We start from the raw sequence: 23,667 nt of genomic DNA on the forward strand, positions 1-23,667 counted from the left end.
GATCCGGATCACCACAAAAATTTAATCACTTGTTCCTCTTGTCACTTCCAACCACTCCACAAAATTTCATCAAAATCCGTTCAAAACCTTTTGAGTTATCCTGCTGACAAACAGACAGACAAACAAACAAACTTGACCGAAAACATAACCTCTTTGGTGGAGGTAATAATCATTTCATAGCTGATGGTGCATTTGCTCTCAGAACTTGGCTGATGAAACATTCTCTCATCCCGTCTTGTCTCTATATGTGTATTTATCTATATCGGAAATTTATACAAATTATAATCATGGTATAATCATCTGCAATTTTAATTTTATTTTTTTGTGGTTGGCGGGTGACTGACAGGCTCATCCATCCAAGGTGGGCCCAACTGACTCAGAGCGGGGGGGGGGGGGGGGGGGGGGGGGGGCTGGGTCTGGTTACCAGTGATGCCTCTGACTGTGCTAATGCTGCGTTCCATTTCCCTCGTAAGTCATAACTGGAAATGACGTCGCACCTAAATGTGTTCCATTTTCCACACAGCACTGTAAGTCAGCAAATAAGCTGAAAGCCTTCAAGAATTTGAAGTATCGAGTGCTACAAACATATTTGGTCCACCAAAGATTCCTTCTGGAAGAGCACAGATGATACATAAGTTACATTAGTGTTTTAATTTACTGCTCGGTTTGTCGTGCAGTGTGTAGACAGTCATCATTAACAACATCTGCCAGGTTAGCCAATATTAGTGCAACACATTATGCAGCATTTCACGCATAAACACAGTGTAGCAACATGTTCACAGACAGCAACTGGGCAGTAATGCCTGCACAGTTTATCAAATTGGACACAAAAAAGACAGAAGTGCTAAAACAATATTAAAACTACTACTGTTAATGCTGGGAGCAGCCATGTTGGATTGTATGTGGGGTTCATACAAGTCGACGAGTTGGAATTGGGCAGTGCAGTCTCATTTGAGGGCGGGCGCTAAAGGGGTAAAATATGACGCATATGATATAATTTCTCTACTTCTGGGGATGAAAACACGGCATTTTCTCTGAGTTTTTGGGCAAATTACATGCAAAGTGAAAATGCAAAGAAAAAGTGAGGATGCGGTGGAAAGTGGACATGTGTTGCGGTTTGTTTATGACCCAGAGCTCAAACGTGTCGAGGCGATTGTGCAGGCGAGAGAACACAGCTACTCTGGTTAGCGGTGTAGGCTAACACTTACCAACACAACCTCTCACATTTGCCTCGTCTTCCCTTCTCCACTAGGAACTGAAAAAACTGCACTTTTCACAACTGCTTCGGTAATTGCAGCCGAAAACAAAAGTTTTCCCCATAAGTCCCCATAAGTGGTCAAATCACGCAGGGTTCAAACGAGACTGCGCTGCCCTATTGAAAGACATTTCTATAGGGCAGAACTGGGAAATTCAGACATCCGAGTACATATGTCCATCTTTGACAACTGGTTTGTTGGTAAAACAAACAAACAAGCAAACAAACAAACAACCTAGTAAGTTACAAAATGTTAAAGGGGAACAGAAACGCTTTGTGAGAATTTGTTTGTGTATTCCTTGGTAAAAATGAAGTGTTATTCATACACTTGCAGAATGTTTGCACCCAGTGCAGATAATATTACTGGAATCAAATCTGCCGCTAAATTGACATGTAAATCGCCATTGGCTGAAGTCAGTGGAGGGCACTTCCGGTTGACGTCACTGGACGAGTGCAGATTACTGAGTTCGCTCACTGAAGTTCTGTTAGACGTATTTATTTTATTTATTTATTTGAATAGGGACAATGCACATTAATGAACATCAGTATAAAAACAAATGTAAATATGCCGGATTATAGCTACAAAGCTAGTTTTCATCCGTAGTCCCTAGGCAGGCAAATACATAAGAAAGAAAGTATAATATACAAAAAATAAGCAACAAATAATAACTTGTCAAGAAACAGGTGGAATATGCCAGAAAGCTGCACATGCTGGCAAAGCCACAAACAGAGGAACAAAGGAGACTATATTTCCTTCCATAAGTAAGTGGTTTTGGTTATTCTTGTCACTTTGTCCGTGACGTTTGGTTGATAACAGGTTTATATTTCCTGCCTGTGCCGTCCAAGGACACGGGCGACACTTACGCGCACCACTCACACACAGAGATGTGCACACACACACCACTGACTTCATGAATGAAACTCAGTCAATAAAGGATAATTGTGTAAAAAAAAAAAAAAAAATTATATATATATATATATATATATATATATATATATATATATATATATATATGTTTTGTAATGGTTTTAGGAGCCGTGCTGAAAACGGCAGCACCTCGGTTCAGCTTAACAGCGCAGATCCGTGTAACGTTCCACACTAATATTTTGGAATGTGTGGGTGTCAGAGTAAGTTTAATACTCTCCTGACATAATTTAAAGTTAATTAATTTTACTGGCTTGATATCCAGGTCAGAATGGCATTTTAAAACAGATTTTGTGAGTGTTTTTCTGAGTGTGTTCAGTCGTGAATCCCCATTGAAAATGCATTAACATCCGGGAACTTAATATTTTGCCCGGTTAGGAGGCGTCATGTCGTTGTCCATGAAGGGACAGGGAATTGGGAGTGCGGACTCTAATAGTCATATATAACCTCTTTGTTGGTGCTTCTGTTGGGGAATCTCAGAACGAGGCTCATCTTCCCCTCAACCAGTGACGTCACCCACCTCACCTGCATAAATGGCGGCAGCCGGTCGATGTCAAAGCTAGAGGTGGGTGATACCGGGAATTTTGGTATTGATCTGATACCAAGTAAATACAGGCCCAGTATTGCTGATATCGATACCAATACTTTTTCATATTTAAGCTTCATAGATCCAAAGGATCCAAAAGACCTAGGATAGAATTTCACCAAACATTGTACGTGACAACAAAATACTTTATTATCACAATCAACATTTTTGTTTAAAAAATATCACTCAACACACCTTAAAATAAAATCTCCTGAGGTAGAGGGCTGACAAACCACAATTCAAGGGTGAGAGTAGACTTAGATGAATCTGCATGTGCAGCAGTCAGTGTGTGCAGGAGAGAAAAAAAGCTTGAGTATCGATCTTTTTACACGAGGATCATTCAGTATCAATACCAGCGTTGGTATCGATATTATCGATATTAGGATCGATCCGCCCACCTCTAGTCAAAGCCTCTCAGACCACAACTAAAACAAGGTTTTCCGTAGATGTTTTATGGTCTTTAGAGTTTCTTGAACTATCAAAAAAACTCATTTTTTGTGTTTATTCATGCTATAAATAATCCGTGGGCGTTTCTGTTCCTCTTAAAGGGCAAAATAACTACAAACTGGCTGGGATTTATTAACTCGCTCACTCTCTCACTCACCCACTCAACTACATTTTTGCTCTGCTGCCAGGGAATCGTGGTGTCTGGCAGCACAAAGTCATTGACAGCTCACATGTCAATGCTTAAGAAAACAGCTGCTCCCCGCAAAGAACAAATGGTGAAGAACCACCCATGGAGAGAAGAGCCACGAGCCATTTCTATGATTAATTCACAAAAAATAAATAAATAAGTTACTGCAGTTATAGAATCATTCTAAAAACCGTTTAAAAATGTCATTTTGGGCAGTAAATGAGCCCGAAGCAGAGTAAAAGTAGCTCCTCGTGCGTAATTCTCTTTGAGCGCACAGCCCCTCTCTTTCCTGCGCGCGCACACACGTGCGCGTTCACACAGCCCGAGACGCGTTCGCGGACAGTTCGCCTGCTGCTGTTCATCAAACTACCTTTTTATTAAAAAAAAAAAAAAAAAAAAAAAAAAAAAATTCTTTTCCACGCGTCCTGATGGAAGGCATCGCAGTCTAGTTCGTATATGGTGGTTTTTCTGTGTAAGTAAATGAAATCCACTTTTTTGGCGCTTTTTCTCCTTGATACCTGCGGGGACAACTTTTTTTTTTTAAACATCTTATTTCCAGTTCTTCGAACATCAATGGTAAGTTGCAGGAGGCGCTTTTGGAATTTGCATGGGGAAAATGAATATAATTCCGTGAAATAACTCGCCCATCTATCTGGACCAGAGGATTCGAGAGGTATGATTGACATTCTAATTTGTCTCTCGGTGCATAACTTTGATCTCATGTTGAAATGCATGATTTATTTATTTTTTAAAATTTATTTAGTTAATTATTTGAGCTGTCGCTTTGCGGCTGTTTTGAGGCGCATTCGTGCGCCACAGACAAACATAATGAGGTCACGTGACTTTTCCCTTGACTTTCTAACTTGCGAGTGTCATTTCATTTATATGTTGCAGTGCGCACGTGCACGCGGTCTGAAGTTTTTGATTGAGATCTGGCAGGTGCAGTGTTTGTCAGTCTGTGATTCTGTTTAAAATCTGTGCGTCCTTGACTCTCTTTTGTCCTCTGCAGTGATCATCTGAGTGCGGCGGCTGCACTTTCGGAGTGAACATGTATCTGCTGCTTCTGGCTCTGCTGGCGCTGACACTTGCGGTGCCCCTGGGCCGGGCCTGCCCCAGAAGCTGTAACTGCTACCAAGCCAACGAGGTCCACTGTACCTTCAGATCCTTGATCACTATCCCTTCTGGGCTGCCTACACACACACGGCGCATAAATTTAGGGTAAGGGAGCACACATGCTCCTACAGCACTTTGGTTCAATATTGATTCATTGAAGTTAAAAACAAAGGCGCTTTCACTCTTGAGCTACACCTGTTTAGTTACAGTTGATCATTAAAAACAAGTCTGGGGGTATGTGCTGGTGCTGAGTGCTGCAACATGCACCACATCACGAATCCCTGGATGGCAACCACCCAGGCATACAACCGATCCATCCCCACTTCTTGAAAGTAACCATCTATGAGCTGAAACATGGGTGTCTCCTTAGCCTTCTCCAGCTACTTTACCACTGAGGTACCTGCGTGCTGGATCATGCACAGAGAAACAGGCCACATGGCCAAAACATTGCGTTACATGATGAATCTTGATTTTTGCTGCAGCACTGAGATGACATGGTCAAAATTTGGCATAAACAACATGAAAGCATGAATCCATCATTCCTTGTATCAGCAATTCAGGCTGCTGGTTTTGGACACTTGGTGACATCATGTCAATTTGAATGTTTCCATCACATTGTTGCATCTATGCCATTATAACCAGCATTGTGTCTCACTGGGAGCAGACTCACAGCCACTGGAATGGGAGGAGGCAAGCATTTCAACCATGTGGCTAAAATCCAAGGTCTTTAGCATGTGTCACTAGAATGTCTTTGGGCATTGGGGGAGTGAGGATTGCTCACTATTCCACCCCTTCCACCTGAAAATAGCCATTCATCTGCCACATCCAGGTAATGCACAGGTGTCCCCTTGACTTTTTCCAGTTGCTGTCTCTTTAATATTGATGCACCTGCACAGTGGATCATGCTCAGGAAAGCACATGTCCAAAATTTCATAGCTGAAATTCACTCCTAATTGGAGTAGTACACTTCATCTGAGTCACCCTATGGCCAGGTCATATCTGGGAGCATGCCGTGGTCCTGCACAATACTACATTCACTACACCACTGAACTGCCTTGGGTCCTGTATAGCAAAACACCCAGCCAGACAGCTATTCCATCCCCACCTCTTGAAAGCAACCATCTATTTGTCAAAGCATGGGTAATCCCCTTGGTCTACTCTAACCACTGGGGTCCTCAGTATCGAGGCACCTACATGCTGTGTCATGCACAGAGAAATGTGCCACATAGGGAAATTGTGATGCTCCATCACAAAGCAAGTGACACTTCTCATCTGAGTGTAAGTAATTGCTCATTTGGCAGTAAGCCATTCCAGCAGTACCAAGGATTCTCTGGAGAGACCTAGTCTGAAAGCCACTGAGTTGTCATCTTAGGTAACTGGTTAGCATCCCACAACTATAAAATAAAGCAGGACATCTGTCGATTGACCTTGTTACTCCATAAGTGCTTCTCAGACATATCTTGTCTTCATAGGCCATATGGCACTGTTGACTAATGCATCAATATGTTCAACACTATGACCACATGCTGAGTTAAGGAAGTCACTTTACTTCTTTACTATGGTAGGTTCAACAGCATCAGCAGTATCTCAGATAATTCACTGGCTGGCCTAAGGAGGGTGGAGCTTCTGATGCTTCATGGAAACAACCTCCACCAAATTCCAAATGGAGTTTTTCAAGACATGAAATCACTACAGGTAAGCAGCAACACATGCTGTAATTTTACAGAAGACTCTGGGGCTTCTTTTGCTTAATGATAGGGCATCTTGGGGACAGATTGGAGGTACATCTGGGTTGGAGTGAGCTTTGGGAAATTTCCTAACTCAATGACTGATCTGGCATAAATACAATCACCAGCTAACTAATGCAGTCTATTTCACTTGGACTCCAATCTACAACTTCTTCATTTCTGCTGAATCACCTCTAAATTATTTACACATTATTCACTTTGCGTGTTTTTAGGAATCCGCTAGCTTAGCGTAGCTACTAGCTCTTAGCCGATTTAGCATGGCGGCTTCTCCTGTCTCTCCCGCACTTTTCTGCTCTGGGTGTGAAATGTTTAGTTATTCCTCGGCCTCCTTTAGCAGTAACGGTACTTGTAATAAGTGTAGCTTATTCGTAGCTTTGGAGGCCAGGCTGGGCGAATTGGAGACTCGGCTCCGCACCGTGGAAAATTCTACAGCTAGCCAGGCCCCTGTAGTCGGTGCGGACCAAGGTAGCTTAGCTGCCGTTAGTTACCCCCTGGCAGATCCCGAGCAGCCAGGAAAGCAGGCTGACTGGGTGACTGTGAGGAGGAAGCGTAGCCCTAAACAGAAGCCCCGTGTACACCGCCAACCCGTTCACATTTCTAACCGTTTTTCCCCACTCGGCGACACACCCGCCGAGGATCAAACTCTGGTTATTGGCGACTCTGTTTTGCGAAATGTGAAGTTAGCGACACCAGCAACCATAGTCAATTGTCTTCCGGGGGCCAGAGCAGGCGACATTGAAGGAAATTTGAAACTGCTGGCTAAGGCTAAGCGTAAATTTGGTAAGATTGTAATTCACGTCGGCAGTAATGACACCCGGTTACGCCAATCGGAGGTCACTAAAATTAACATTAAATCGGTGTGTAACTTTGCAAAAACAATGTCGGACTCTGTAGTTTTCTCTGGGCCCCTCCCCAATCAGACCGGGAGTGACATGTTTAGCCGTATGTTCTCCTTGAATTGCTGGCTGTCTGAGTGGTGTCCAAAAAATGAGGTGGGCTTCATAGATAATTGGCAAAGCTTCTGGGAAAAACCTGGTCTTGTTAGGAGAGACGGCATCCATCCCACTTTGGATGGAGCAGCTCTCATTTCTAGAAATCTGGCCAATTTTCTTAAATCCTCCAAACCGTGACTATCCAGGGTTGGGACCAGGAAGCAGAGTTGTAGTCTTACACACCTCTCTGCAGCTTCTCTTCCCTGCCATCCCCTCATTACCCCATCCCCGTAGAGACGGTGCCTGCTCCCAGACTACCAATAACCAGCAAAAATCTATTTAAGCATAAAAATTCAAAAAGAAAAAATAATATAGCACCTTCAACTGCACCACAGACTAAAACAGTTAAATGTGGTCTATTAAACATTAGGTCTCTCTCTTCTAAGTCCCTGTTGGTAAATGATATAATAATTGATCAACATATTGATTTATTCTGCCTTACAGAAACCTGATTACAGCAGGATGAATATGTTAGTTTAAATGAGTCAACACCCCCGAGTCACACTAACTGTCAGAATGCTCGTAGCACGGGCCGGGGCGGAGGATTAGCAACAATCTTCCATTCCAGCTTATTAATTAATCAAAAACCCAGACAGAGCTTTAATTCATTTGAAAGCTTGACTCAGTCTTGTCCATCCAAATTGGAAGTCCCAAAAACCAGTTTTATTTGTTATTATCTATCATCCACCTGGTCGTTACTGTGAGTTTCTCTGTGAATTTTCAGACCTTTTGTCTGACTTAGTGCTTAGCTCAGATAAGATAATTATAGTGGGCGATTTTAACATCCACACAGATGCTGAGAATGACAGCCTCAACACTGCATTTAATCTATTATTAGACTCTATTGGCTTTGCTCAAAAAGTAAATGAGTCCACCCACCACTTTAATCATATCTTAGATCTTGTTCTGACTTATGGTATGGAAATTGAAGACTTAACAGTATTCCCTGAAAACTCCCTTCTGTCTGATCATTTCTTAATAACATTTACATTTACTCTGATGGACTACCCAGCAGTGGGGAATAAGTTTCATTACACTAGAAGTCTTTCAGAAAGCGCTGTAACTAGGTTTAAGGATATGATTCCTTCTTTATGTTCTCTAATGCCATATACCAACACAGTGCAGAGTAGCTACCTAAACTCTGTAAGTGAGATAGAGTATGACTTTCTTTGCTAACAAAATTTTAACTATTAGAGACAAAATTACTCATAACCATCCCAAAGACGTATCGTTATCTTTGGCTGCTTTCAGTGATGCCGGTATTTGGTTAGACTCTTTTTCTCCGATTGTTCTGTCTGAGTTATTTTCATTAGTTACTTCATCCAAACCATCAACATGTTTATTAGACCCCATTCCTACCAGGCTGCTCAAGGAAGCCCTACCATTATTTAATGCTTCGATCTTAAATATGATCAATCTATCTTTGTTAGTTGGCTATGTACCACAGGCTTTTAAGGTGGCAGTAATTAAACCATTACTTAAAAAGCCATCACTTGACCCAGCTATCTTAGCTAATTATAGGCCAATCTCCAACCTTCCTTTTCTCTCAAAAATTCTTGAAAGGGTAGTTGTAAAACAGCTAACTGATCATCTGCAGAGGAATGGTCTATTTGAAGAGTTTCAGTCAGGTTTTAGAATTCATCATAGTACAGAAACAGCATTAGTGAAGGTTACAAATGATCTTCTTATGGCCTCGGACAGTGGACTCATCTCTGTGCTTGTTCTGTTAGACCTCAGTGCTGCTTTTGATACTGTTGACCATAAAATTTTATTACAGAGATTAGAGCATGCCATAGGTATTAAAGGCACTGCGCTGCGGTGGTTTGAATCATATTTGTCTAATAGATTACAATTTGTTCATGTAAATGGGGAATCTTCTTCACAGACTAAAGTTAATTATGGAGTTCCACAAGGTTCTGTGCTAGGACCAATTTTATTCACTTTATACATGCTTCCCTTAGGCAGTATTATTAGACGGTATTGCTTAAATTTTCATTGTTACGCAGATGATACCCAGCTTTATCTATCCATGAAGCCAGAGGACACACACCAATTAGCTAAACTGCAGGATTGTCTTACAGACATAAAGACATGGATGACCTCTAATTTCCTGCTTTTAAACTCAGATAAAACTGAAGTTATTGTACTTGGCCCCACAAATCTTAGAAACATGGTGTCTAACCAGATCCTTACTCTGGATGGCATTACCCTGACCTCTAGTAATACTGTGAGAAATCTTGGAGTCATTTTTGATCAGGATATGTCATTCAAAGCGCATATTAAACAAATATGTAGGACTGCTTTTTTGCATTTACGCAATATCTCTAAAATCAGAAAGGTCTTGTCTCAGAGTGATGCTGAAAAACTAATTCATGCATTTATTTCCTCTAGGCTGGACTATTGTAATTCATTATTATCAGGTTGTCCTAAAAGTTCCCTAAAAAGCCTTCAGTTAATTCAAAATGCTGCAGCTAGAGTACTGACGGGGACTAGAAGGAGAGAGCATATCTCACCCATATTGGCCTCTCTTCATTGGCTTCCTGTTAATTCTAGAATAGAATTTAAAATTCTTCTTCTTACTTATAAGGTTTTGAATAATCAGGTCCCATCTTATCTTAGGGACCTCGTAGTACCATATCACCCCAATAGAGCGCTTCGCTCTCAGACTGCAGGCTTACTTGTAGTTCCTAGGGTTTGTAAGAGTAGAATGGGAGGCAGAGCCTTCAGCTTTCAGGCTCCTCTCCTGTGGAACCAGCTCCCAATTCAGATCAGGGAGACAGACACCCTCTCTACTTTTAAGATTAGGCTTAAAACTTTCCTTTTTGCTAAAGCTTATAGTTAGGGCTGGATCAGGTGACCCTGAACCATCCCTTAGTTATGATGCTATAGATGTAGACTGCTGGGGGGTTCCCATGATGCACTGTTTCTTTCTCTTTTTGCTCTGTATGCACCACTCTGCATTTAATCATTAGTGATCGATCTCTGCTCCCCTCCACAGCATGTCTTTTTCCTGGTTCTCTCCCTCAGCCCCAACCAGTCCCAGCAGAAGACTGCCCCTCCCTGAGCCTGGTTCTGCTGGAGGTTTCTTCCTGTTAAAAGGGAGTTTTTCCTTCCCACTGTAGCCAAGTGCTTGCTCACAGGGGGTCGCTTTGACCGTTGGGGTTTTACATAATTATTGTATGGCCTTGCCTTACAATATAAAGCGCCTTGGGGCAACTGTTTGTTGTGATTTGGCGCTATATAAAAAAAAAATTGATTGATTGACTGATTGATTTCAGCTATCCCATGACCATAGTAAGATGGCCACCGCACTGAGTCTGATCTGCCTCAGATTTCTTCCTATAATCAAAAAGACACTGAGGGAGTTTTTTTCTTTACCACTGTCATCAGTGTGCTTGCTCATGTGGTGGGTAGGGTCTAGATCAGGGGTCACCAACCCTGCTCCTGGGGATCACTTTCCCTGCATGTTTTTCATACATTTGATTAGTCAAGTTTGGTGTTTCCTAGCTCTTGATTGGCTGAGTACCCCAGACTTAGTTAATTCGCAGCAGGTGGTGCAGGGAAAGTTGGAAAACATTAAGGGCAGGTGATCTCCAAGAGCAGGGTTGATGACCCTTGGCTCTAGATCTTAATCATGCATAGCTCTTTGACTAAACCTTTGTTATAATTTGGCACTGAGCAGACAAGCTGAATATTTAACTGCATAAGGTAGATTAAAAAATGTAAAATCTTCATTAGTCATCATTGCTTAGCACATTTTCTTCATTTCTGTGCCGCTTATGTTATTATAGTTTTTTATTCTTCGGCAACCAAGAGTACTCTGGACATTTTTCCAGTGACCTTAGGGCAATGCCAGCAATCTTGCAGGAAGTGATATTACTCAGATAGCAATTGTTCCCTTCATCTCTCAGGCAGATGCTGATATATTTGCCATTGTACAAGAATAGACTCCATATTTCCATGTGTTGACATTTTCACATGCTCGATCTGTCAGCAGCTGGACCTTTTCCAGCTAAGTAGTCTCTCCGAAGACCACGCTTATCATAAATCTGGCAAAAACAGAATCTCATCCTCAACTTGGATTTCTTGCTATGTCTTATGTCTTATTGCATTATTAAATATTGGGGTTTTCCAGACATGACGAGAGGAGGAAAAAAAAAATCCCCTAGAGTCTTTTTTACGGGGATAAAGGGCTAAATTTCTTATTTGAAACTATTGTAGGCCCTCCGATGCTGGAATATCCTTTCTTCCCCCTGCTTTGATTATTTGCTCTGGGCTGTTTTCTCATTTTTTACATATGGCACAGTGGGTGGAACTTCCTTTCTTTATTGCAGACTATTCAAGATGAGTAGCTGTTAAAAGAAATTGCCACGGATGACTTCATTCTCATTCCGATCACCCCCTCCTGTCATATTGACGTGCCATTTACGAGAGTGTGGTACTTGTGTACCTCAGCGTGTACTTTGTCTGCTCCTTCACTGTAATTCCATCATCTCTCACAGATATTAAAGCTGAGCTACAACAAGCTGAGGGAGATCTCTTCATCGCTGACCTTTGCCGGCCTGACTTCCATGCTGCGACTGTACTTGGATCACAACCTCCTCCAGCACATCCACCCCCGGGCCCTGCTCCAGCTGCCTAACCTCAGGCTGCTCCGTCTGCAAGGAAACAGGCTGCATCAGCTGCACCCTCACAGTCTGTGCACACTGTCGCTCCTGAACACCTATTATTTTTCCACACTGAGGTGAGCTTTAGTGCTTGAAGCAGATGCAGTAACAGAGAGGTCAGTTAGGAGGAAGCTGCTGTTGTGTTTGCAACCCACTCTCGGGTCATCAAAGGGACAGCGAGAAATTCTAGTGTGCTGTTGCTTGTGAAAATGATTACTGCAAAATCTGATGGAAGAAATTTGATTTTTTAGTGAACTTAAGCTTATTTTCCACATGAATTATAGCAGGATTTATGGTATGTCGAGCATCTGATTTGTGTTCAAAGCTTGATTTTTTTGAAAACAGTTTTCCATTGCAACAGGAATGTATTGACGCCAGGGACTAAACCAGAGGTTTTTCTTGGTGAGGCGCAATCAGTAGTGGCATGACTGAATTTATTGCAAACATGCAAAAAGTTATTTTAAAGTAAATTTCAAGTGATGACTACATATGTGCATGCACATTTAGACAAAATACATGTATACCATGCAATATAAAGGCCCGTCACACTTAGCACGAATGAGTAGGAATCAAGCCGAATCAGCCAGAATGGGGAACAAAACTAAACTTCAAGGAGCAATTGGGAGGGACAGACATTCAGACAGTCGTGTACGAATGCTGTTCAACTACTAAGTGTGGGCGGATCCCGCCTCGACTGATTCGTGCACATCCTGTGCATATGCTTCTGAATGCAGTTCACATGCAGTTGGAACACAGTATGAATACCCAGAATGCTGACAGAATGCAGTAAGAATAACAAGAATGCACTCGAATCCCGTGCATGCTGTCCGATCGCCACCCGAAGTCTCCGTGGAAGGCAAGCAAGGGGAGTGGCGTGGCAGAGCAAGCACTGTAATCCTGTATCTTTTGAAGACCTGCCGTGTTTTCCTGCTGCTATGTTGGATGATGTCCAACCTATGAACTCTGAACATGTAAACCAGGGTCCTCTGACAATTGCATAACTGCAGTGCATGTAACTGTGTGTGTTCAAAGTATTGCGGCCATCAGAACACTGTTGTGCACACCCACAACCGTTATAACCACTGCAGCCACTGGTAATAGTAACCAGTCCATGGCGTATCACAGTAAACCGATAATCAGGGGACCCTGGATGACATAATATTGGATGACATATGTAATCCAGAGGGGAGGTAAGGCAGGTCCTGACAGTAAAGCATTACACAGCAACCGCATGTCCCCCCCCCCCCCCCCCCCGTCACATGTGCTTTCTCTCTCCATTGTTCTCTCTCTTACGCTCACCAGGAAATCAGCTCTGTAGCGGACAGCGGAGCATCCCACTGTAGTGGACAGTGGGGCGTCCCACTGTCCACCTGGACAGCATTCAGATGATCCAGTCTCACGCACGAGCAGCGCAGCAATCAGATGATCCAGCCTCACGCATGAGCAGCACAGAGATCATATGATCCAGCCTCTCGCATTAGCAGTGCTGCGATCAGATGATCCAGCCTCACACATGAGCAGCGCAGAGATCAGATGATCCAGCCTCATGCACTTCCTCTCTCTAGAATATTAGGTCTATGAGATGACCACACTGTGGTTCACGCGTGCGTCCTGGCAATCAGTTAATGCTTCACATGAAATCTGTCTGGACCTTGCAATCACGTGAAGTCTGTCTGGACCTTGCGATCACGTGTTACATACTCTGACGGGCAGTGGGGCATCCAGCTCTCTGGCGCACGTTGTGACGCTGGACGGATGGATATATATTTCGTGGTGGATGAAGCATTTGCCTTTGGCACTTGGGCTGATGTAGCCATCTCACGGCGCTACTAGGATGCCAGGGATGCCCTTATAGGCTGCAGCTTGGCTGGTGTTCACCCTGTGCTGTGAGATGCGTCTGGAGCCGTCCCAAAGGTGAGTTATTGCTTTTATTATTGATATTGTAATGGCTTGGAGGAACAGTTGCATTGTTATCCCTTCTACAGTTGGTGTCGATGTCATAATATGTATATTACAGCTGTGACTCCCCCGTCAGCTGCACTGCCGCTCCGAGCCTCTGAAACACATTTACTTGCCATGGGGTAGCAGAGCAGCATGGATCTGCTTGTGGTGTTGCAGCAATGATGATCATAATATTTCACATACATTATGTAACCCACAGGAGGGAATGACAATGTGTCTATAATATAAGGTTTATTATGGATATAACACCCCGTTCAGATGTGCGCGCTGCTCCACGGCTCTGTGACACATTGGATCAGAGTGACACAAGGTGCTTCGATTTGATTTTGCAATGTTCACGTCTAGTTCATAAGATGTATGCGTGCCACAGACATTGCACATAATATTTTCTTTGCGCAACATCTTGATAGGATTAGATGTGCCTCACCATGGCGAATGTCTCTCGAGTGCAATCAGAGTGGTCCAAATGCTGTTTTGATGCAGAGAGTGTATTTAGAAAGCAGTCAGATGGCAGTTAGAGTCCACCTTGTCTGGTGTTCAATATTTTTCCACTTCGACTGCGCCACAAATGTTTTGAACATGAGCAAAACAAACATTGAGAGTGGCCGCATGGCCATGCATGACTGCTTAGACTGCTCTGAGATTGCTGTCCAACGTTTCCAAATGCACCTCAACACGTCCGGAATGTGGGTCAGATTTTCATTAGGAGGGGATTCGGTCTCATTCAGTCTCTAGTGTGACAGGGGTATTACTAACCAAAGTAACAGCTGTTTAATATTATAATGATAATGAAGCTATTGATGTAATCCAAGTGCAACTGTGTAAATTTTGAAAATGTACATACAGCACAATGCAAAAATTGCATAGTTGAGAACTTGCAACACAATTACAATATAGGCTGCTCGTCTTTAGATTGTGCTATTTTCCTCTATTCTGTGTGAATATTGAATTTTCCCTACTATTGAAGTAGGGAAAATTAACCTTTAATCCGAGAGGAATCTTTTAGGATAATCTGGTACGTTTCAAAATCTGATAGTATTTCTACAATACTGCCTGTATGAATGGTGTTTTTAATAGGAATTCCTATAGGAAAAAGTATTTCAAATTTCTGATAGAAATCCTATAGGATTCTTGTTCACGAAAAATGTTATGAAGTTCCTGTTGGACTTTTTGAGTTTCATCCTGGTTGTCATTTTCACTAGGACCTGATTCCTGGACTAGGTTGTTTGACATGGAACTCATTGATTTTTAATTATGCTAGCAAACCAAGGAATCTAGATATAAGTACCAGCACTAGTGGGTCTCAATACCTATATAGAAACTACATCTTTGAATGAGCACATAAAAATAAATATTTAATTATGAGTAATGCAATTTTGCTTATTTTGATACCTTTTGCAGTGCCTCGACCAGGGTTCTCCAAGCGCACTCCTGGAGTGTACTTGCACCAGGACACCCACAGCTAATTAACACAGTCTGGTGTTTTCTGCCAATCAAGAACTTGGAAAGTACTAGGCTTTGCTAATCAGGTGTGGTGAGGTTGGTAACCTCATGTATAGACAATATTGCAGACATGTTTTGGAAAGTGGGCGTTTTAGGTTTGAATCAGTCAGAAAACATAAGAAACAAGGATTAAAAACAGGATTTTGAATGCGAAATGTAAATTTTCTTTTGGGTCTATTGAAATTTATGGTGTGGCCACAGTCCCAACCTACAGCTACCTGTAGGCCAAGCAACTCAGACCACCAACACTGCAGTTAGACCATCATCAATCTCTGCCCCATTTGCATTACAGATGCAGTGTATAACCATGAAAATTCAGTAAGGTATATCTTATATATTATATTCCAATTCTAAGGTGGAACTATGCCAGTATACAAAGGTATATCTAAATATCTAAAAAGGAAGAGTAAAATAGGAGAGTATAAAAGAGGAGCGTAGAGCCACTTAGGTGCCTGGTCTTGAGAACCAGGGATCGTAGGTATGACTTGGGTCTGATTAAAAATGGTGATGAAGACACTGACATAAAGAAGATGGCTGATATTTACTCTCTTCACCTCTCACTGTCCATACTTGTTCTCTGGCCTGTTCCTCATTTCCTGCCTTTGTCTTACCCCACCCCACCCCATCCTGCTCCCCGCCCCCTCGTGTCATTCCCTCCTATAGAAACCTGGATCTGTCTAACAACAGCCTAACTACTCTGCCCAAAGAGATTTTAGAGACGGCACCCCTACTGGAAACATTTGTAATGCAGACTAATCCGTGGAGCTGCGACTGTAGAATGACGTGGTTCCTCAGTTGGAGCCTGGCACACCCAGGTGACTGCTGTACAGGAGATATTGTTTGTTTTCTGATGGCATTTACTGAATTTTGAAGACAGTTTATTTCAATTAGCAATGATTAATTGGTAATACAGATGGCGAGAAAGGAAGCAGTGAAAGGAAATGTGAAGACTAATTTATTAATTATATCAAGCAGCCTGCTAACAGGGAATCACAATAAAACAATATATCCAGATGGCACTCAGATCAGCTAATATAAAGTACTGCATCTAGTTCGATTACTGTATCTTAACCTTTGACATTGAACCACATGCTTCTTATCAGATACTCTTCAGTGATTGTAGTCATTTTTCTGTGTTTCGTCCAGTCTGTCTTATGGTTGTTACATGGAAGTGGGAGAAGGCTGGACCGTAAAATGTTCCTCAATGACATGCCAGATTTAACCTGCTATGACTAATCCAAGATGACAGTATTAATGTGTGCAGACGGCAGAAATATAGGCTAATGGTGCTGTGAAATGCTAAAGTGCAGCATATGTCTGATTTATGGATGAACTAATCACGACGCAGATGAAATATACATACTGCAGCAGCATGAGATATAAAGGATGATGAATGCTTAAGAAGAGCAGGTATGACTAGTGCTACAGTGGCGGACATAAGCTCACATACACTTCTGGTAAAACTTTCAAACTCAATTTCTTTCTCTATGGCACTTATTACATTTTGATCAAACAATATGTGATTTAAGCCAGTTATAATGCCGACTATATTCCTAATAATGTTATTTTCAAAATGATAGCTACAAGATAGGTTTATTTCAGTTTTTCTTCACTGTCAGATTTTCACCAGATATACACCAAGATGAATAATGCTTTAAAGACATGTGAGGTTCCAGAAGATTAAGAATAATTGATATAATTACTTTTAAATGCTTCTGAATTATTAACTGGTGCAATTAGTGGTTAATTGTGGAAGCTTTAGCTGTGTTTATGAGCATATCTGAAGAAAAAGTGCCTTATTGCATTTCAGAGCCAAAGCCTACCCTAAAGAATTGAGAATAGACATCTGTGTAATGTGCAGTATATCCGGAAAGTGTTCACAGCACTTCACTTTTTCCACATTTTGTTGTTACAGCCTTATTCCAAAATGGAGTAAAAATTTTCCCCCCTTAAAATTCCACTCACAACACCCCATAATGACAACATGAAAAAAGTTTTTTTTTTTGCAAATCTATTACAAATAAAACAACTAAGAAAGCACATGTACTTAAGTATTCACAGCCTTTTCTCAATACTTTGTTGATGCACCTTCAGCAATTACAGCCTCAATTCTTCTTGAATATGATGCCACAAGCTTGGTGCACCTATCTTTAGGCAGTTTTGCCCATTCCTCTTTGCAGCATCTCTCAAGCTCCATCAGGTTGGATGGGGAGTATCGGTGCACAGTCATTTTCAGATCTCTCCAGAGATGTTCAATCAGATTCAGGTCTGGGCCATGGTTGGACCACTCAAGGATATTCACTGAGTTTTCCAGAAGTCACTCCTTTGATATCTTGGCTGTGTGCTTAGGGTCATTGTCTTGCTGAAAGATGAACTGTCAACCCAGTCTGAGGTCAAGAGCGCTCTGGAGCAGGTTTTCATCCAGGATGTCTCTGTACATTGTTGCATTCATCTTTCCCTCAATCCTGACTAGTCTCCCAGTTCCTGCTGCTGATTAACATCCCCACAGCATGATGCTGCCACCACCATGCTTCACTGTAGAGATGGTGCATGGTTTCCTCCAAACATGACGCTTGGTATTCATGCCAAAGAGTTCAATCTTTCTCTGATCAGACCAGAGAATTTTGTTTCTCATGGTCTGAGAGTTCTTCAGGTGTGTTTTGGCAAACTCCAGGTGGGCTGCCATGTAGCCTTTATTAAGGAGTGGTTTCAGTCTGGCCACTCTAACATACAGGCCTGATTGGTGGATTGCTGCAGAGATGGTTGTCCTTCTGGAAGGTTCTCCTGTCTTCACAGAGGAATGCTGGAGCTCTGAAAGAGTGACCATTGGGTTCTTGGTTACCTCCCTGACTTCTCCCCGATCACTCAATTTAGACGGGTGGCCAGCTCTAGGAAGAGTCATGGTGGATCAGAACTTCTTCCATTTACAGATGATGGAGACCACTGTGCTCATTGGGACCTTCAAAGCAGCAGATTTGTTTCTGTACCCTTCCCCAGATTTGTGCCTCAAGATAATCCTGTCTCGGAGGTCTACAGACAATTCCTTTGACTTCATGCTTGGTTTGTGCTCTGACATGCACTGTCAACTGTGGACCTTATATGTAGACAGGTGTGAACCTTTCCAATTCATGTCCAATCAACTGAATTTACCCCAGGTGGACTCCAGTTAAGCTGTAGAAAGATCTCAAGGATCACTAGTGGAAACAGGATGCAACTGAGCTCAATTTTAAACTTCATGGCAAAGGCTTGAATACATGCAAATTCTTATTTTTTTTAATAAATTAGCAAAAAATTAAAACATACCTTTTTCCACATTGTCACTATTTTGATGAAAAAATGAATTTAATCAATTTTGGAATAAGTCAAGCACTATGAATACTTTCTGGATGCAATGTAAATTTTGAAAATTTGTTAGATTTAGAGGTTGACAAAAGTAGAAAAACTATGTTGTTACAACAACAACAAAATCAGTCCATGCAACAAAGGTAGAACTGTTTGGCACTGCTTTTTGAATGTTGTTTATACCTGCTAACTGCAATCAATGGTCACAGTAGGAGGGCTTTCCCAGCAGTCAGAGGGTGAGAGGCGGGGTACACCTTGGACAGGATGCCAGTGTGATGCAGGGCCACACATTGACAGACAAACCTATTCACAGTCACATGTGCAGCTGTGGCCAATTTAAAGTTTCCAATTCATCAACCCTGCTTGCCTTTGAAAGTGGGAAGATTCCAGAGCAACTGGAGGGAACCCACATGAACCTGGGGAAAACATTCAAACTTCACACAGAGAGGACCAGGCAGGACACCTGGACCTTCTTGTTGTGAGGCAACAGTGCTAACCACTAAGCCACCATGCAGCCCTGTTGTTCTCCCATTTCTCAGTTTTAAAAGGTTTTAGTTCCTGGATAGGGCAAGTAGATCAGTGGTTAAGGGGTTGGGTTACTAATATGTAGACATGGGCTTGATTCCTGTCTGTGTCCTTGGACAAGACACATAAATTACATTGTCTCAGTCCACCCATCTGTAAATGGGGATTTGGACTGGCTTCCCATCCAGTTGGAGTTGTAGACTCTCATCTGCTTCACACTATGTTATCTAGAGATAATTACCAGTAGCAGCAGTCCTCAGGAGATATAGAGGACTTCTTTACTTCTGATTCCTGGATGTAGTTGCTTGATAAGGAAGTTATTCATTTTAATCTCTGCTAACATACTAATGAAAACAGAATAACGAGGAAATGAGTGCTGTGAACCTGCACAGCTTATGCCTGAAATGCATATACAGAACATTATTTGTGCTATGGAAACAAAGGGTAGTGTAGGACCGGATCAGTCAGAAAATGGTGCATGATGAGAAACCAAGACTGAAAACTGGGGTTTGAATGGAAAGTGTGAATTTTGTCTTGGGTCAACAGAGATTTGAAGCTCGGGGTTGGGGGTGGGTGGTGCAGAACTAACTGAGAGACACCTACATACTTAATATGTGGGGTTACATTGTTAAAGTGCTATAATGTTATAGACAACTGATATTCTCTTGGTGGGAACAGTCACAATCATTTTCTTGGTCTTTGCCAATCAGGTTTGATGAAGTGTCCCAGAGGTCCACAGTGTCCAATCTGCTCCTCACCTACTTCTCTTCAAGGACAGGACATGCTTGAAAAGACTGACCTGTCATGTACCTCTCCCGTCATCCTCTCATCAGAAAGAGAAAAACATTTGGAGATGGAGCTCAGTGAAATCCAAACCATTCAGGCCTTCAGAAAGCCTTTAGGCAATGCTTCACTCAGTCTGTCTGACCAAGAGGGAGACAGTGTTGATTTGACATGCAATATCAGTTACTCTACCAACTCCCAGGGTATTTTTCCTGCACCAGATCTTTCCCTTTCTTCAACTTCTCCGCTTTCTCTCTCATTGTCACTCTCTCTGGAGTGCCCAGTGGACGGTGACAACTATGAGAAACTTTGGAGGATTCTTGCTTACTATAGTGAGACTGCAGTTCATCTCGAGAGGGAGATCATGCTGAGCAAAGCCCCAGTGTTAGCTTTCCGTTACAAGCAGGCAGTGGAGAAAGAAGGATTTCACCATACAAGTGTTAGAGTGTCAATAAAAGCATGGCCACACTGGTTACTTCAGCCAGCTATTAGCATTCAGCTCAACAGACTGCAGTCCAGTAGAGACCGGGTTCATCTACTACTCTCAACAACAGTGTCTGCTCATCCTGACTCAACCTCTCATCTCTCTGCTGTCTCTCAGCCATGGTTAATGATTTCAACTAACCATACAATCACAGCAATGGCTGCAATTGCAGGCAGTAAGGTAGAGCTCTCCTGCCCTCTTCTGAGTTCTGGTAACCCTGATGTACAGTGGATTCTCCCAGGTAAATCAACATTCATCTCCCTCTCCAGTAACCCAGGTCAAAGGGTCCAAGCTTCCAGTTCTGGCTTAATTCTAGAAAAGGTGGAACTGTCAGATGCTGGGCTGTACTACTGTGTAGCTTCAGCTGAAAGAGATGTTGATGTTCTTGCTGTGCGGCTCATAGTGGACAGACCTTCTCTTCCACCTCGAGTGGAGCAAAGGGGGCCTCCAGTTACAGGAATGGTTGGGGAGCCCATCAGTCTGTCCTGCAAGACATCTGGTGCACCAGAACCTTATATCAGTTGGCTGTTGCCAGATGGTAATCTACTACATCAGGGTTTAGCCAATTCAGATGGACTCACTCTACAAGAAAACGGGAGTCTCTTCCTGGCCCATCCTTCTTTAAGAGATGCTGGTCATTACTTGTGCATTGCAGTCAACCAATATGGTGCTGACTCTCTTTCCATGCAATTGGATTTACACTCACAACCTGCCTCACCACTTAGGACTTCACTTTCCAGAGGGCCACAGTCTGCCGCTGGACTTTCAACCAAGATAAGAGCACCATTGTTACACCAGCCTATAGAGGAGGATGGTTCAGGGGATGGAAAAGAAGAGGTAGAGACAACTTCCGCTGCTAACAGGAGTCATCCAAGATCACTACAACCTGTGCAAAATAGACGTCATCCAGCAGGAAAACCCAGAAGACGTGGGCCTGTTCGAGTAGGTCCTGTGAAAAGAGTAGAAATGCCATCATCCACCACTGAACAGAGAAGAAATCGTTTTGACAGCAGACATAGAATTACTACAAACAAACAGCGAATAGACCCTCAGAAATGGGCTGACCTGCTATTTAAGATCCGCCAAAAGACGGCTCTCCACAACAACAGCCAGGCCATCAATGAGGTGAAGCCTACAGCTGATGCACTGGAAAGTGGTGAAGACTCAGGAAGACACGAAGAAGAAAATGGCACAGAGAAAAGTCCCGCTGAGGGAGCAGTTGTAAAAGTAGAAAGCGAAGGATCCTCCATAGATGACAGTGCTCTGAGAGAAGATGGCTTACAGTCTGTTCACCATGTTCACATGGAACCACAGACACACAGAGAGACAGGAACAGATCAGGAAACAGACACAGATGTAGAAAGAGGCATAGAGAGGTCAGCAGAAACTCAGACAGACATGGCGAATGAGTCAGAGAGACACATGCAGACAGATAAAGTAACTGAAACAGGTCCACAGACAGTTACAGAACCACCGACACACAGTGATCTCGTCACATCTAAGCCACTGCCTGGAATGAATGAAATTGTTGTTGAAATGAAACAACAAGGAAACCCTAGCACATCTGGAACCAGGCCTCAAAACTCAAAACCGGGACTATTCCTAAATTTAGTTCCCAACTCACGGCCCCAAAGCCCTTGGAACACTCGTAGAAGGATTGGGCAACGAAGACGAATCATCAACAGGCCCAGGGGACGACCTGTAACCCTGCCACAAACTCTCCCTGATCCTAGGAGCCTCAAGCCACAGATCAGGACCTCTGACACCACCACAAATCAAATGAATACTACTTTGACACTGACTTCATCCAGAACAACTTCAGCCACTTTGTTCACAAGAAATGCCTACATTCAGAGTACTACTGGCAAGATGGGACTACTTTCTCCACCTGCCCTTCTCCCTAACACACCTTCTGCCGCCCCTTCAGATTCAGCCTCCCCTTTTAAGCTATCTTATTCCATGACTCCCTCTTTAGATGCTGCTCCATCTCCATCCTCCTTTTCTCCATCACACAGAAAGACTCATATAGATATAACGACTCCTTCAGCTTTTACTCCAGACACTGTCGATTTTGGCCTTTCTAACACTCTGCCACTTATGTACACTCACTCTGGCATTGCTCTGGCAAAGACGCACAAGCCTTCCACATGGATCTATACAAGGATTCGTACTCATGGCAAAGATGTTGATAGAACCTCAAGTAAACATAGTCAAGAGCTGCACAGGAATTTGTCCCACTCTATTACTCACCTCTCCATTTTTTCATCAACAGTCCCCAGTATTTCTACAACTGCTACTGAAAAAATCGCAACATCTGTTCTTCCTCAGTCTACTACCAACAGTGGAAGTAGGACTAGAACCTCTACCACCACAACTACGAAACACATATTTCCCATTATCTCTACTACGACTACAGATTCTCCTTTGACTGCAACTCCAGCTGTGGTAGTTAATCCAGTGTTTACTAATACCAGAACTACAACTATTCCCACATTCACTTCTACTCCCACAACTCTTATCCATCCTACCTCCACTACTATCCCCAATACTCTCTCCAGTACGGTTGCTCGTACAACCACCTCAACTATTCCTACAACTGATAGCACCAGTACAACTACTTCTACTCCTAGAACTACTGTTTCTTGGGTATTTATTCCTATTCCAAATGCTACTACCAGTGCTATCACAAGGACTACCACTAGTGCCAGAACATCTTCCAGAAACAGGCCAAGTCTTGACTTTGACTCAAGAGGGAAGTTTATATCCATTGTTCCAAACCAGAGTCGGCCTTCTACTGATTGGAGGAATTCTGGGGTTAATTCCATTCCTGATTCTCACCACAGTAGGCCTCAGCGGCCCCCATCTCTTCCCCTCCCTGCATCACCTGGGGTGAGTTCCATTGCTCTTAAATAACGGCACATTATATTGTTATTCTGCAGGTGTATACATTACAGAAATCAAGGGTTCCCCTTCACCACCGCAATCTGTTTATATTTACTTTATATTACTTCATTTAATGTTTCCCCATTTAAGTCATTCACTCAATCAGACCATTTTTATGTGCTTTCTGAAGCATGTGTGCTGTGCTGTTTATGAAGATGTAGCTATTTTTCTTTATTGGCTAAGTGGAGTTAAAATTGCTTTTCTT

The 23,667-nt window shown here is 42.6% G+C and overlaps 1 protein-coding gene across 1 annotated transcript in view; it reads left to right on the forward strand.

The window, feature by feature from the left end:
* The first annotated feature begins 3,777 nt into the window (after positions 1–3,777).
* The window catches only part of LOC117524487 (matrix-remodeling-associated protein 5-like), a 39,093-nt gene continuing 19,203 nt past the window's right edge, over positions 3,778–23,667 (forward strand). Inside the window, exons 1-6 of the mRNA XM_034186280.1 lie at positions 3,778–3,976; positions 4,410–4,618; positions 6,079–6,208; positions 11,756–11,997; positions 16,049–16,200; positions 19,963–23,408. Coding sequence (XP_034042171.1) covers positions 4,449–4,618; positions 6,079–6,208; positions 11,756–11,997; positions 16,049–16,200; positions 19,963–23,408 — 4,140 coding nt within the window. The 5' untranslated portion in view covers positions 3,778–3,976; positions 4,410–4,448. The remainder of the gene's footprint in view (positions 3,977–4,409; positions 4,619–6,078; positions 6,209–11,755; positions 11,998–16,048; positions 16,201–19,962; positions 23,409–23,667) is intronic.

Source organism: Thalassophryne amazonica, chromosome 14, assembly GCF_902500255.1.
Source record: "Thalassophryne amazonica chromosome 14, fThaAma1.1, whole genome shotgun sequence".
NCBI lineage: Eukaryota > Metazoa > Chordata > Actinopteri > Batrachoidiformes > Batrachoididae > Thalassophryne > Thalassophryne amazonica.